Source organism: Centrocercus urophasianus, unplaced genomic scaffold (assembly GCF_019232065.1).
Source record: "Centrocercus urophasianus isolate 14NV4802_14NV808 unplaced genomic scaffold, USGS_Curo_1.0 seq_2, whole genome shotgun sequence".
In the NCBI taxonomy this organism is placed as follows: Eukaryota; Metazoa; Chordata; class Aves; order Galliformes; family Phasianidae; genus Centrocercus; species Centrocercus urophasianus.
This window is the reverse complement of record NW_024884755.1, coordinates 10509493-10525623: the sequence shown is the minus strand read 5'-3', so window position 1 is coordinate 10525623 and position 16131 is coordinate 10509493. Positions and strand designations below refer to the sequence as shown.

General features: G+C 34.8%; 1 protein-coding gene across 2 annotated transcripts in view; it reads right to left on the bottom strand.

Annotated features, from left to right (window-relative positions):
- CDH8 (cadherin 8) overlaps positions 1-16131 on the bottom strand; it is a 124000-nt gene that overhangs the window by 73375 nt on the left and 34494 nt on the right. For both annotated transcript variants that reach the window (XM_042821491.1, XM_042821493.1), the window contains one exon: positions 12231-12525. In XM_042821491.1, the coding sequence (XP_042677425.1) occupies positions 12231-12525 (295 nt within the window). The remainder of the gene's footprint in view (positions 1-12230; positions 12526-16131) is intronic.

Here is a 16131-nt window from a genome sequence, read left to right as displayed (position 1 = left end):
ATAAAGGAGCAAACTAGGTTCCATTTGCAGATGCAGAGTATGTTGCTACATAGTGCTGCCCTGGTCCCACTGCAAGATGCTCAGGGTCCAGAAGAAATAGCACCTTATGCCACTGAGTGACAGAGCCTTTTTCAGCCAAGCATGAACTGAGGATTTGGAGAACTGATAACATTCTGAGGGTGCAAAATAACACAAAAGAAAAAAAAAAAAAAAAGAAAGAAAAAAAAGGAACTCAGCCACCATAGATATTAAGCCATCTCTAATGCAGCAGAACTCCCTATGCCTTGGACTAGATTTTTGGATTATCAATATTTAAAAAGCATTTTACAGCCCTACAGACACTGTAGTTAGAAACTACATGTACAGAAATATTTTTACATGCATAATGTACTTAAAGTTTTAAAGACAAAACTTTTGCATTGAAAAAGCAGTAAGAATCCATTTCTGTAGTAAATGCTCTTTAAAAAGCAATGTTCTGCTTTCTACTCAACAAATAAAAAGCTAAGGTTTCTGTTTCTGTTTAATTTTGACTGCATTTGGCTTGTGTTTGCTTCTTCATCAATGCTACAACAAACTCATTTAGCTAGGGACTATAAATTTGAAATGGTGCCATTTTTACAAGAAGGCTGCTATTATAATCCAAGTCACTGTTGCCCTAATTACAGTAATACAGCAGGTTTATATAATCTGGCCCAACAACCTAATCACTATTACTTCTTTTTTTGTATACTTAATATTGTCTTATGTAATATAAAACATTTTTTTTTTTAGATAAATGATGCAAATTTTAAGATATTCAGTTAAAAACTTTCTGCATTTTTTTCTAAGGTACACTTTTGCAATGCTAATGTCCCTGCGATTAAGTATGGACTGCAAGGATTTTAATCAGATTTTAATTAATGAACACTTCTAACATGATTTAGCCATAAACCATTGCTGGATGTTTTACCCTGTTAGAGTCAGGTTTCATAGCTTCTCTTTGCAACAGGCTAGCAATCAGAGACACAATTAAAAATAAAGGCATTTTTATACGGTTAGGTAAGAAAATCTGTGTTTGCTGGCAAACAAAGATTAAAAGCCTTCATAAAAGTAAGATGTGTGCTCAGCCAGAGCTCTTCTGTTGTTGTGCATGTGTTTTTATGTGCAAGTCAGATACAGATTCTGCACATTAGTCAGAAAGAAAAATGCATATGCTGCCACACAGAGTAGGAAAGCAAAGATTTTTTTGAGTGGAATGAAATAAATGCACTGAAAAGAAATCAAACTTGCATGTTTAGAGGATGTAACATACAGTCAGTGCCGAAAATTTACATGAATCCATATTCAATGAACCAACCATTTTGCTGAAAGACTGCAATGGCTGGTAGAACTGAAAAATGTGGCCATGATGCAAGTTAGTAGGACCATGTTTTCTCATTTTCCACGGTACTTCTGTTTTCTTTGCTTTTCTGACGTCCTTTTTAGTCTGCTCTCTCTCTCTCCTTTTCAGACCTTGATGGGCCAAAATCTCCGTTTCATTCAAGAGATCTGATTACAGATCTGACAGGGCATTAAGAGTATATTTGCATGAAAAAGAGCTACCATTATTTAACAACTGTTTTGTTTTTCTAAGAGGATCATTGTGCTTCAAAATCTCCAGCTAGATTTTGAGTTTGGCTGATAGTAGCCATGCAATCATCAATGGTCAAAGCAAAGCATTGTTTGTATTCAGCAGGTCAGATAAGCATTCTTTCCAAAATGAAGCTTTTTCTTCACTGTCCTTCTTTGCTATAATCTCACAGGTAGCATGACAGTTGTTGTCATGGTAACTATTTTTTATTGAATAAAACTACGATAATCTCATAAAAACCTGTATAACTTCTTGACATGTAAATTATTACTGCCTCAAAGCTGGAGAAAGTTATTCTTATTTGTTTTTTTTTGCTGTCACTGATTTTTTTTAAATATAAAACCATAGTTTTAAGCTTTATTGTCCTATGTTATTCTGCAGGAGGCCATTTCTTAAACACAAAATCTATGAATTAGAATTTTCACTAGCCAAATAAACAGTTTACATATGGAATAGAAATCTGCATAATGCACTTCAGCACTTCCTAACATATGCAAAATACACACATAATATTATGACTGATATTTTAAATAGCATATCTTGGTGCGTATGCAGATACATACGCATATTTGAAGCACAAACTATGTAAACATGCATATTATGCAGGTACACTGTATGAATGTTTAAGGGCTCTTTTGTATGTTATTTCAATTCTACCTTCTAAATCAGTCCTTTAACTTATTTTTCTTATTATTAAGAGCTTTTTCATTTCAAAGGTCTAAAAGCCCAACACATGCATCAGATCTCACAGTGCAAGTCCTCTCCCAAAGATTCTGTGAGCTGAGTACCAGGAAAGGCTAACTGAGACGGCAGAAGAGAGACAAAGAGATGACAAGAAGATGCAAATCACTCAGGGAAGCAATGCTGCCAGCACACTATGGTGCTGCTTGACCTACCTCTCAGGTAGAGCTGCCGATACGTAGGCATTATGGAAGATTTTTAAGGATTGCTTTGAAAGCAAATGACAGAACCCTTCTATAAGTTTTTCAGGAGATCCCTGCACAGTTAGAGCAAATAAATAGAAAGGTATTTGCTTTTCAAGAGTCCAGCAGACACTTTGCAGTGCTGGAGACTTTAATGCTGGTGGAAGAGGGCACTCTGAGAGGTGGTAAGGAGTAGAGTTATGGGCCAGAATGGTCCACAAAAAACAAACAAACAAAGGACAACGTATGCTTGTCATGCTAGAAAGAATGGAGGCAAAGATCAAAAATCTGTACTATTATATCTATAGTAGAATCCTGTACACAGCCACCCTTAGAGGGAGAAACGAGAAGGAAAATTTGTGTACTTTACAGACGCAATGGTGTTATGTGGGTGATGAGAACCATATAAATACATAGATAGATACAAGCATTCACTTAATCTTCTGCAAAGAGAAAAACAACAGCAAAATCTTCCCTACAATGAGATATTGTACAAGGAGAAATAACTCCCCAAGGGAAATAACAGAATCCTTCTCACAACTCACTGAAAAGTTCACTTTATTGCACAGGATGCTAGATAATGTGTTCTAAAGGAAAACCCTGGAAAGACAGGAAAATTAACTAATAGAGTAATTTGTCTTTCCTGGCTATAATTTATTTGACTCTAAGTAGTGAAATACTGTGATGCTGTCATGAGCTTGTTTATGATGATTAAGGAAAGGAAGGAAGAAAAGAGCATTATTCATACAACGCAGTTTAGGCTCAACTGGCTAAATTAGACATCTGGTTGTACTCAGCTTCTTCTGTATCCAAGGGAGGGAGAAAGAATTTATCTTTGTTTCTTGGTTGACCATATATAAACCAAAATTACTGCTCAGATAACACAAATGACTAAGTTTGAGTTGTATGTCTACTCTTTTATATGCATATATATCAAAATAGATCATACCAGTCCATAACCAGAACTTCATTCAAGTATGCTGTCACACCAACATGCAAGTGCAAATATTGCAATAGTTTCATTTACATTATACTCCATATATACATACCTTTGGGTATTTACATACTAATACAAACATATATATTTGCTGAAATGGACTGCATTTGATATATTTAATAATAAATTAAAAATGAATCTTAAACATTCAAGCAACAAAGTACTGTTTCCTCGTTTTGAGATTTGAGAAATCAGTACACCACAGCCCTACAGAAAATGGTAGATACCAAAAAAAAAAAAAGCGAGTTTAAGAGTTTAAGAAAAGAAAAGAGAGTTTAAAGCAGAAGTTTGAGTACATCCACAGCCTCGATTAACAAAGACACCTGGATCAAACAGGATCAGCTTGGTCACTAGCCAAAATTATCACTAAGATAAACTATGAAATAACACGAAGGCAAGTTAAATAAACTGTTTCCACTGGGAAAACTTTTTCACGAGTGTAGAAACTAAGTCAGGATTAGATTCTTAATGAGGAGAGGAATCCAAGTTGTTCGCTTCCTCTAGATTGCTTACAAAGCTAATGAAATGTTTTCAAAATGTTAATGTGCAGCTCATGTGTAAGTCAAGATCTCTGAAAACCTGAATACCTTACAACATGTTAGAAACTTTCTAGATTGCTCATATACGATTTTAAGGATGTTTGATCAGGCAAGGCAAATTATGAATAATACACTGTATGTAAATATGTAAGTGTAGAGGTATGAAAGATAATTACTAAGCATAGGAGAAAAATCCCTTCTGTACATCCTACAGACAATGGAGCAAACTGGCAGCCTTCAGCATTTTGTGGCTGTATAATGAGGACTGTAGGAAGCATGACTGTAAAATCTAATAAGCTGCATATTTTACAATGTTTTTATGCATAAATTAATTGTTTTGAGAACTCTGATGTTGCCTTTTTAACAGTACCTTCTGGGAAATAAAATTGTTTTACAATGAAAACACATTTTTAGATCTAACGATACAAATAATTCTTTGGCAATTATCCTTACTAACGTTACTTACTGCTCAGATTTACCTCACATATTTCTAATAAGAAAGGACACTATTTTCAGTTTTAGGATTGACAGCTTGTTCCTGTTGCAACTTATAAAATGGTGCTATTAGAGAGCCTGCAGGTATTCCTTTATAAATTCCCCTGGGTAACTGTAAGGATTAGAATAAAGTTTGTAACACCAGTAACAGCAGAAGTGTAAAATACATTCTATATTCAACTATAAGAGTTATGTTTTCTTTTCAGTTACTATTTATTCTCCGTTAAGATATCACCTTCACTATGGAATATTAATTGAAATTCGCAAAAGATGTGGGAAACAGTTGTTCATTTGTTCAGGATTTTTGGAAAGACTGTTTGTCTCTAATCAATTGGCTGTTTCATCAGCATTCAGTCTGTGTGAGGTCCCCAGGCGAAGACAGTAAAATTGGACAATCACTGTACACTTTATTTCCAAGCAGAAAAAATGTACCATAAGGCTTGCTGATTTCAATGGAAGTTTCAGGTTATGCTCAGGTGTATTATATAAAAAAATAGAAATAAATTAAAAAGCAGTCCTGGCTGTTTACAGCAGAAATTCTTTCATTTATATCTTTCGGTTGTGGAAAGAGCAAGCGACTGGTATAATCTTGCAGCTTTTTGATGACGTGCTTGCTTTGTTTGGTAGAGTGTAGCCCAAAATGCCAGCAATGATAACCCAGGTTGCAACAGCAGAGTCTGAACTATTGGTTCCTCAGGTCATTGTGAAGCAAGCACACGACAGCAGAAACAACTGCCCCTGGGAAAGGTGCAGTTGAATCAGCTGCCCAGCAGTACTCTACTGGCAATTCATGGGAAAGCCATAGTGACATCAGATCCACAGGCAATTGCTTATCTGTATTCAAGAAGAAACATTAAGTACTGCAGATTCAGCAGCTAAACAAAGAAAGAAGTACCAGTTCAGGGGAGGGGTGACAGAAAAAAATGGACTCTAAATTGCATCTGAATCCCATTTTCCCAAATGTCAGGAGTGTCCATCAAAGAGATGCCTAAAAAACTCAGGTCATCTGAATTAGCAGTGCTAGAGGAGTATGGTTTTCAGTGCTGTAAGGCTAAATCTTTCACATTTATAGAATGATGTAAGTAATCCTAATGAAAGTTTCTATGAGAATACTACCACACTGAACATAACTTTCTGACAGAACTTCCTACCCTGTAGTTAGAGTTAGACTACTTTCCTGCAATCAAAAAACTAAGAGAACGAATTCCAGCCCTTAGTTCTGTGGCATTTAAAAGAACCTCAGTATGGCAGAAATCTGCACTGGTCTGCTTCCTCTCATCTGTCTGTTTTCCACTCAAGCATTATCCATTGGCCAGCAAATGGGCTCATGTCACAAGCATACCTGTCCAGAAGATGGAATGGAAAACTTTCAAAATCAACAAAATAAGAACCCCATTACCTCTTTAAACATTTTTTTTTATTTAAGATTTGGAATTTGAAAAAATTGTTGCAAAGAATGGATTTAAAGTTGTAGCCAAAAGAGAATGAATCAGAAATCTGAGTCAAGGATTTATTTTTGCATTGTCACAGAGCAGAAATTCAAGCATGTAGAAATGAAAGCAACCACAAGGATGGAATTTCAGATGCAGAACACTAAGAAACAAACTGTGACTGTGTGAATACAAGAATCTTCGGAAAAAAAAAAAAAAAAAAAAAAAAAAATTTTAAAAAAAATAATTTTAAATTACATAAAAAAAAAAAGGGAAAAAAAAAAAAGATTGTAGAACAGATTCTTGTAGATTACAGAGAACTGGAGAGGGATGTACCTAAGACTGCCAAAATTCTCTCTGCTCTGGCATCATATGATCAATGTACAGCTATGTCTGTCTGTCCTTCTTCATTCTGTGTAACCAGAGCACTACAGGAAGACAGATTCCCCTACAGGGAATGCCAGAAGGAGCTATGACATTGATATGATTCAAATGGCTTTTTCCTGATGAGTTGATGGAAAGACAGAGGCAAGTTCTGTCAAGGAAACCAATGTATGAAGTCAGTGAAAGAGTTTGATGTGTTGAGGACTATATAGGTTGGTAAAAGTAAAGGGTAATATTACAAATCCCCAAAGAGAAATATCATAGCTCCATGCTCATAATGGTAATTTAAAACCAATAAAAAGATAATGATGTATTCAATCAGGTCTCATGAGAAACGGAGAGCACACAAACAAAAGCAAATACTTGCAAATAAGTTTTTACAAGCCTCAATAACCAGTCAAACCTGGGAGAAGACAGCCCTGGTACTGAATATATCCTAACCAATTTCCTAAGGTTATTTGTGATTGTACCTTGGCAATTGTCTCAACCACACAGAACGTACAGAAAATTTTAAACACATGCACAATCCCTAAAGAAATCTCTAATGTAAAACGTTCTTCAGGAACACAGCTCGTGAAGCTGATTATGCACAAGAGAAACAAGCAGAGGAACAAGACTACAGGAGAATACACATTTTCCAACAGCTGTTACATTGTTGCCATATTTTACAACATCTGCTGCTTTCCCTCTTAGCTTTTGCACACCCTTTTACCCTTTGGGCTAATTTGTAATTGACCCCACTAATACAGTCCTTTTACTCTACAATTTTGTGACAAACTATCATTGATTTAACAGTCATGCTCAGCGCCTTAAAAATCAATGAATACATAGGAGGGAAAAAATGAACACAGTAGGAGTGTGGTGGACTTCGATAACATTTCAGGTCAGATTTTTATCGCAACACTCTGATGTACAAGTTACTTCATCACTATTCATACCAGACACTGCACGTTGATATCATAGTATTCAGCAGATTCTGTTCTTTTGCAAGCATTTTGCAAGAGAAATAACATGTTTGGGAGAATGGAAAAGAAAAACTGTGCTATGTACTTGTGCTTCTATCATGCAAAGCAATCCAAAATCACCATTCTGCTGTTGAAAAAATAATTAAAAATGGTTGAATGGTTTCTTCTATACAGCATTGTAATCAATGGCAAACTTTGGTCTGAAAAAAAAAAAAAAAAAAAAAAAAAGGTTGCTAAGTAGATGTGCTCATTCCAAACTGGAAATTGATATCCTGACTCAACCAAAACTCTGGACTCTTTCTAATAAAGACATCCTCCCAGGGTGAACAGTTTTCATGGAAGCACTTAAGGACGGAGATATTGTTCCAGCTTTTTCACTTTTTTAATATTTCCAAGTGTTAAAGGGGCATTTCCAGAGCACTGGCACACAATGCCACTCCATGTTATTACCTTTTCTTCTGACTAGCAGGGAAATTCTTAATATTTGGAAATTTTTAAAATTTGCCTGTTTACCTTAATTCAGGCAACCGAGACATAATTCTCTCTGCTTATGGCTTTTGTTCTTTTTCCATCTGTGCCCTCTCTGATTTCACTAACACGTTTGTCACTCTACTTCTGTCTTCCCATCATTTAACATGACACCAGCTGTCTAAACATTCTTGTCTTCACCAAGAACAAAATCAAGAAATTTCACTTCTCATTCCTCTGTTCTCTCTTCCTCGTTTCATTCTTAATTCCTGAGGAAAAAAAGATCCTGAAGCTATCCTGTTGGGAGACAATATCTGCTTTTGCTCCCATATCACCTCTGCAGTGTTTTAAGGGATTTCATGATTCCTTGAGAGGACAACACAGAAACAGAACATACTGGTTTTTGCTGTTGTTCTTTCTTTTTTCTTCTTTTCTTTAAACAGGCTACAGGACCAGTTCCACTTAGCCTTGTGAATCTTATCTTTTAAGATTGCTCACTTATTTACATAATATGCAAATGTTACAGGATTCCTCCTCCTAGAAGCTTAGCTGAATCAATTTCTAAAGGGTTTTTAACTGGGTTTCATTCCCTGTGTGTCCTTTCATATCTGGAAGTGATTAAACAAGATTTGTTGACAAATTATTTCCTGTTTGTAAAATCCAGTACTGTTACAATGAGGTGATTCCGTACATTCTGGATTTTGCCCTTTAATTCCCTAAGAAATATCAGAATTAAAAGATTAAAATGTTCAATTTCAACAGAGAACAAATTCCCCAAATACATCATTAGCTGTCACAAGCAAACTCATCATTTTGGAATTGGGATACAGACTTAAAATGCTGGATTACTTAGGAGTTACTTAAAAAAAGAAAAAAGAAAAAAGAATATGTGGATGTAATAAGGGAATATTCAATTTTCTTCTCAGAATGTTTTTTGGAATGTGTCCCTCTTGCTCTTTAAAGAGAGAAATAAGTTATTTCAAAATAACTCTGAATATACTGATGATACACATCATTCAGAAGGTGTGTGGGTGTATGTTCTGTGAAGACAGCTGAAAAGTGAGCATCATTCCTACTGGAGATAACACAGTGTGATGCTAATCGTCTTTGCACCAAGTAGTGGGAATAAGACACGCAAATTCATTTCTTTTGTCTTAGCAGAGAAGCAAGATTTTCCAGATATCACTAACAGATACTATAAGAAACAAGGAGGCTGGATCATGGCCAAATCAGTGTGATAACCTTTCATGTAGGAATACAAATACACACATGCTCATCACGTAAGATCTGCATTATATCGTGGTTTTCACATCCCCTCCCTTCAGTATATCATTCATGTACTAGATATCCATGCAAAAATACCACTGACACATTCATCTCTTCTAGCAAGGAACATAAGACCAGCAGCTGCTACACTACAGGGAACATACCTACTAGAAAAAGCATATTTTGCTAGAAGCTCAACAATATACAACAAAATAATGAAATTCTTATTTGTTCATGTGTATTTTATGTATTATTTTTTCCACAGAGATCCAAAAATAAAATATATTGTACTGCATTCTCATTACATAAATACTTTTTATATAGCACATGATTTCCACTTTTACTTCAGATAAGTCATTACTTGTAGACCATTTTGAGGAAAAAAAGGTTTAGCAGAACTTTGTTATACCCTGAATAAGAACAGTGCCTAGTAATGACTGTGTTGTATAAATGTCAAGGCTGAAATTGGCAGTGGGTGGAGATCTCTTTAAGGGGAATTAAGTAAGTGGATAATGGAGTGAAATACTCTTATTGTGAAAAAAAAAAAAGAAACAATCCTTGAATTCTGAAAGGAGGCAGATTACTCATAAGCAATCCCAAATTAATTTGAAGAGGACTAACAAAATGTAACGAAAGTTGAAATAATTTACAGAGAACCATTTAGTACAGCTTTTAAGACAGATTCTGTCTGTGAGCTGAAGAAGGCTGAAGAGAATTTTAACAGCAAAACTGGTAAAGGTTTAACCTTCTCATGTTCAGCTTTCCAGCCTTGAAATTTGCTTCCATCAGCAAGTACAAGGCAGGCCTGACTGCACAGATTTTACAGTTATTCCTGACTCCAGTAATGTGCATGTTCTCTGAGTTTTGAAGTGATAGTTCAGAATTTGTATCTTTTTTCTATGAATGAGCAAAAATATATAAATATTTTTTGTTCATGTTCACTGAGGCAGCTTGAAAACATACATCTCTAGGAATATCATACAAAGACCATAGACGGATCAAGCATAAGCATACAAAATTAGTGTTGTTTCAGTAATAGAAGAAATCATAAGAGCAGAAGTAAAAGACAAAGATTAAATCTGGGAAAACTTGATAGTAGGAGATTGCAGAGGAAATGACTAATGCTTGGTCCTAACATTTAGCAAAGCTTGTTAGCTTAGGGGATAGTGAATGGGGATGACTTTTGGAGGATTTAAAGACAGGATTTATCTTGGCAGTTCCCCTCAACATGGAAGAAAACAGGAAAGATACAGCTCATCACTGAACTACATCTGAAACTCTGTACTTTCATATTTGTGCATATTCCTATGCAGCCTGGAAAACATGGTCCAAAACCTTTTCACATTAACAACACAAACAGAGGCAGAAATTAGTGATAGATGACCTCAGAGGTCTTACTCTTGCCATCTCTTGCATTAATGTTGATTTCTTCTTTTAATTTCTTCCCTTCTTTGCACCGCCTTTTAAAACTTATGTTAACAAATTTATTACATTTTAACTCGTCTGATCTTCTGTTCAGTTTCCTGTCAAGTTTTTTTTTCTTACCTTCTTGATAGTGAATATTCCTTGGAGAAGGGTCTTGTTTTTGCTAGCCATTATAAAATATTGCTCATATGTACAGATATAAATTATTTTTATTATAGCCTTTCTGATCAGAAACCTTCTTTCTGTGTATGCATTTATTTTGTTTTCTTTTCTTCCTAAAATACCAAACAAATTATTTCCATGAAGGATTAACAGTCTTTAGCTTGGCAAAAATATCTTCTGAAAGCAGGTCTGCATTCTGTTTGAGTTGCTATATAAGTAAAAGTGACTTCAGAAATTAATACTGTGTTTTGGTAAAAGAACTGACATCATACTTGAAAATCCACATATCAGTTTTGCCACAAGTAATTTAATACAACCAGGATATGAAAATTTGGAGGACAAATGTAGATAAAAATATGAAAACTCCACTACTAGTCTAATCAGCACACCATGCTTTCATTTGAAAATGGTCATGTACAACACACTGTACTGTACATGAGAAAGAGGATAATTCTGACTCCTCATATTGCTCCTCTTTTTAAGCATGGTAAAACCGAGAGGTGTTTGCAAAATTTTGGTTGCCATTTTGTTTTCTAAAGAGACTTGGCAGCCCTTCAACTACTGCGCTTTCACAGATGCATTCAAATGGCTGAAAATCATATTATCCTCAACCAAACATTAAAAAATATTAGCAGTTACTTAAACATTCATGGTCAGATTTTGATATCTTTGTCTACAGTGAATTTTTGTATTACCCTGAAATTGACTCTTCTGGTTGATGGATTTACTTCCCTTTTACTTTTGTGATAGCTACAGATACTGCACTGGATATACATACATATCAGCAGGGAGTAAAAACCTGAGTAAACAAAAATGTGAGAAGGAGTAACTACGCAAAAAAAAAAAAGGAACTAATATATTAATCCATCAGGAAATAGATGCACACTAATCCCACAACATAAATAAATACAAGTAAAATGTACTAAGATTATTTCCTACTCCTTTTTCTCTCCTCACAATGTCTGCACAGGCTTAATTTCCTTTTTCATCAACTTTTTACTTAGCAGTCTTTACTCTTCCCTTCCATTTTTCCAGCAAATCATATAGATACTTGGTTAAGTCCACCCTAGAGTCTAACCATCAATTCCCAGACACAGCATCTTTCAACTCACTGTTTTTGGATGATTGCAATTGCACTTAGAGGAAAAAAAGTAAGTATTTATCAACATACTGCAACTTCTAAATCTGTGTACAAAAATACACAAACAGATAATTAAACATCAACAAAATATCAATAGGATTAAAATGTCAAGTTGGAACAAATCTTGATAAATCATCCTCAATAGCAATACTCTAACCACAACATCATAAGGGGAACATAAATTTAGATCATTAAAGTGCTGTTGAACAAATAAAGACACATTAATATATCCGTTAGGCATTTTTCTTACTACTAAGGGATTCTTCTATTGTGCTACAGATGAAAGCTTTGGCTAAAAAGAGATTTGAAAACATGCAAATTAACGCTATCAACATAATAAATATCTTATCCATCAAAAACTCAATGATATACTGGCATATTTTAATTGCAAGGAATCAAAATGGATTGATATTTAGGCATACATACCAACAACAGACATCTCTGGAACTGTGGCATGATAAGGACCATCAACAAACTCCGGGGCATTGTCATTGATGTCTTGAACCTTTATAATGAATTCCGAAGGAGGCTCCAGAGGTTTGTTTGTGTCCCTGTCGACTGCTTGAGCTGTTAGAGTGTACTCAGCTTTTTCCTCGCGGTCAAGCCTTTTCATTGCATGAATGTCTCCAGTCTTGTCATTGATCACAAAGATAGTTCCAGCACCATCTCCTGATAGGATATACTTGATTTTGCTGCTGCCAGGATCCAAGTCTGTATGCAACTAAAAGGTAAAATAAGCATTTTAGAGATAGAAATTACATCTGATTTTCTTTTTCTTTTTAGTTGTTTTTTTTTCTTTTTTTTTTCCCCATTGGTTTAGCCATACATTTTCTCAAGCTATTCTTTTGTACTTTAATCTTAGCTCCAGTGATGCATATCTCAGCTTGAATATACAGGGAGAGTAGGGATTTGTATGCATACTAATCAAATGTGAATGCAATCACAGGCATAATTAGACTTTCTATTTAAAAAGCAGCTGTTATATATATTTTAAATCTCCATTCTAAAATTTAAATGTCTTCAAAACTATTATCAGCTAAAATGAACAAGCACAAGATGTCCTCAACTTCAGATCACCCTTAGATCAAAGGGTGAATGAAGGATTAAAAATAATACGTAGTTTAATCTAGTTGGTTACTCTAAGGTATTGCTTTCATCTTGTTTTCAAGGGACTTAAAATGGCTGAACACTGGCATCTATACAAAAGTTTTGCATTCCAGAATTTTAGAACTGTATAACAGGTCAGATGGTAGCTTAACTTAAAGGGTCCTATTGCTTCATCTGAAATACTTTTAAAGTAGGTTTCCAGAAATATAAGAAAAAGCCCTACATATACCTACCCATTTTCCTCAAACCATTAGAAGAAATAATACCATTACTGAGCTTTTCAAAAAACAAGGTAGGATTAAAACAACCTAAAACAGCATAAGAAAAGCAGGTATTTTTCTTTGATTTTTGCTGTTGTTGTTAGTTCAAAACCTAAAGTGAGGAACACTAGAGAAAAGACTTCCATCGATTTCCTGTAGCTTCAATGCCAAGGCCTAAATATCAGATTATCTCCAATAATTTTTAATTTGCAAGGGCAAGTACACTAAATGGTAGACCAAATGTTTTCATGTAAATACATTTAAAAATACGATAATAATTTAAATACACAATAATAATGTTTAACTGTTTAATAATATTTACTGTTGAACACACGTAACATGAAAAATAAGAACAAGTGAATAATATAGCATTACATATATACATTGTTTTATCATTACTTCTCTGTACCTCACAAAAAGTGTTCTAAAGGAAATACATACCACCTTTTTAGGATGGTTTCAATGTGACTTAGAACTACCACTAGACTTGTTCCTGTTTGCCTATTTTTGTGCAGATAGCTCAGCAGAAGTTGTTGCTGGCTGTGTATTTTACTCTTAAATGGAAAACGCTGGTTGCTGTTCCAGGTGGGACCTGGAAGTGTTGTCACTTGCTACATGAACTAGCATGGAGATACTAAAATTGGTGTGAAAATAAGACTTGCAGACTTGGCTACAGCCAAGCAACAAGTAGATTCTATGTTATACCACAAGCAGGCTCTGCAGATAGGTGCTCATATAAAATCATACCTGACAATTGATTGTTTAGCACCAAGAGCTAAATTTACTCAACACATTATTACCACATCAGTATTTCAAAAAAGAATTTTTAAGCAGTGAATATGAATGACTCAGTCCAGTTCACTCTTTCTACTCACTCCACATGAATGTACACATGGACGTCACGTGACAGCTGCGTCCTCCGTTGTTTTTTCTTTCCTACTGTAGTTGCAATCAACTTTTACTTGACAACAATCAACAGAATCAAAGTTAACCAAAGTTAACACACTCTCCTGCAGATTGGTACTGCAGTTCTGTCTGCTAAGTGAGATATATTTATTTAAAAAGTCTTGAAGGTTATTGTCCTTATGGGAGGGATAATGCTTGATCTAGGTAACATAAACATTTATTTCCAGGGTTCCAGAACCTGTCAAGAAGCAATCCAGAATCTGTGTTTTAAACAGGTTGTTTATACTTTAAGCGTCTATCTGATCCCTGAATAAAATCTATGTTATTAACATTGCATATGAGAGTTTTGGCAGAATATTTTTAGCTGAATTACAGTGATGTCATGTAACAACATTGTCAGGACACACGCAGTTCAGCAAAGCAATTGGGAACACCTCCAGTTCACCCAAGTATATAAAGTGTTACAGCGAAAAACTGTATTCCGAATTTCTAAGGCAGCACTGGCTGGATAAAATAGATATTCCACATCAATATTTGAGAATGCACAAAGATCCTGCAATTTACTACCTGCTAGTAAGTAGGAGAGGCTGTCAGTATAATCTCCAGTGTAAGTTTTACTCATATTATCCAACAGAAGTTATGGTTCATAAACCAGTTCTGGGATAAATGAATGTAAAGCAATAAAACCTTTGCAGCGATAGCAAGATACTAGTTGTTAAAATGAGAGAAAAAAAAAAAAAAAGGTATATGATTAGTATTAACTGCTTCTTCTAGTAAGTTAAAGTCCTTTCAATCAAAAGAAAGCAATACATATTGCTTTTTGAAACACTACAAAATTAAGAACTAAACAAAATTAAGAATTAAACAGAAAGTGGAAGTGCTAGAAACATTTCATAATGTTAAAGTTGAACCTGAGTCTGATCAGTGAAAATCAGTTCTTTACCCAAAGATTAATAGCAGTTAAACAGTTTTGGTTCTGTAATAAAAAATGAGCCATACACATGGCATTTACTGAAACCACATGCACTTGTGGTGAGTACCTGGGACAATATATTAAAAGATCTTTTCCAAGTTTTGAAGGTCTTACACCTTACTAATAAAATATTCTAATAACCGACCTCTAGAAAATCCATATTTTCAAAACAATTTCATTATTTAGATTTAAGATTAAAATGTCATCGTCTTTGTCCAAAGTTAGAATTTCACTTCAGTTCTGTGATTTAAGGCAGAAAGCATAATATATTTTAACAAGTAACATTTTCAATCTTCTACCCATTGGGAATGATAATTTACAGGCATTGTCAAGCTTCAGCAAGCTGCGTTCATGCAAAGGTTAAAGATCATTAAACACATAATTATATGAGGTTAAGGTGAATGATACAGAGACATAATGAATATGATAAATGAATATCAGTTTCTGTAGAAAAAGCCTCACAAATGCAGCAAATGTGAAGCTGCTTTTCCACACTCTAGCTTTATTTGTTGCGCCTGTGCTTGAAAGTTGACCTCCTGTTTATCAGAGCAATACTGAGAAATTAACAAGAATTTCTATTTAGAATAAAAAGGGAAATCTACAGCTAATCCCTATGTTTCACTACTTACTAGTGTCCCAAAATGAAGAGAAAATTATGTTTACTGAAAAAATTCAGTATGTTCAGAGTGAGTCAAATTCAATTCCTTTATGTGAAATTCAGTTAATTAGACTTCAAAAGAAGCAGTATCTTCTATCTCCATTGCTGCCCTGACTGTGGGACTACAAAAATCAAACATCTTTCCCTTAAAGTAGCAGATGGAACCCCATCACCCAAATTCTGCATTGATTTATGGCAATAAGAGAGGTTTTAGACCCTCTCCTAGTGTTAATGGTTATGCAGATGCACTGTATTAATACCCAACTAATGGCTACCATGTAGCCTCAGCACAGGCTCTCTCCTAAAATATGAACTTCACTCAGAATGAGCCCTACAGACACAATTTCTAATCGCTATTACTTCCTTTGTCATTCTGTGTTATAACACAGATAATGAAGTCAGTATTAATGGCAACAGCACACC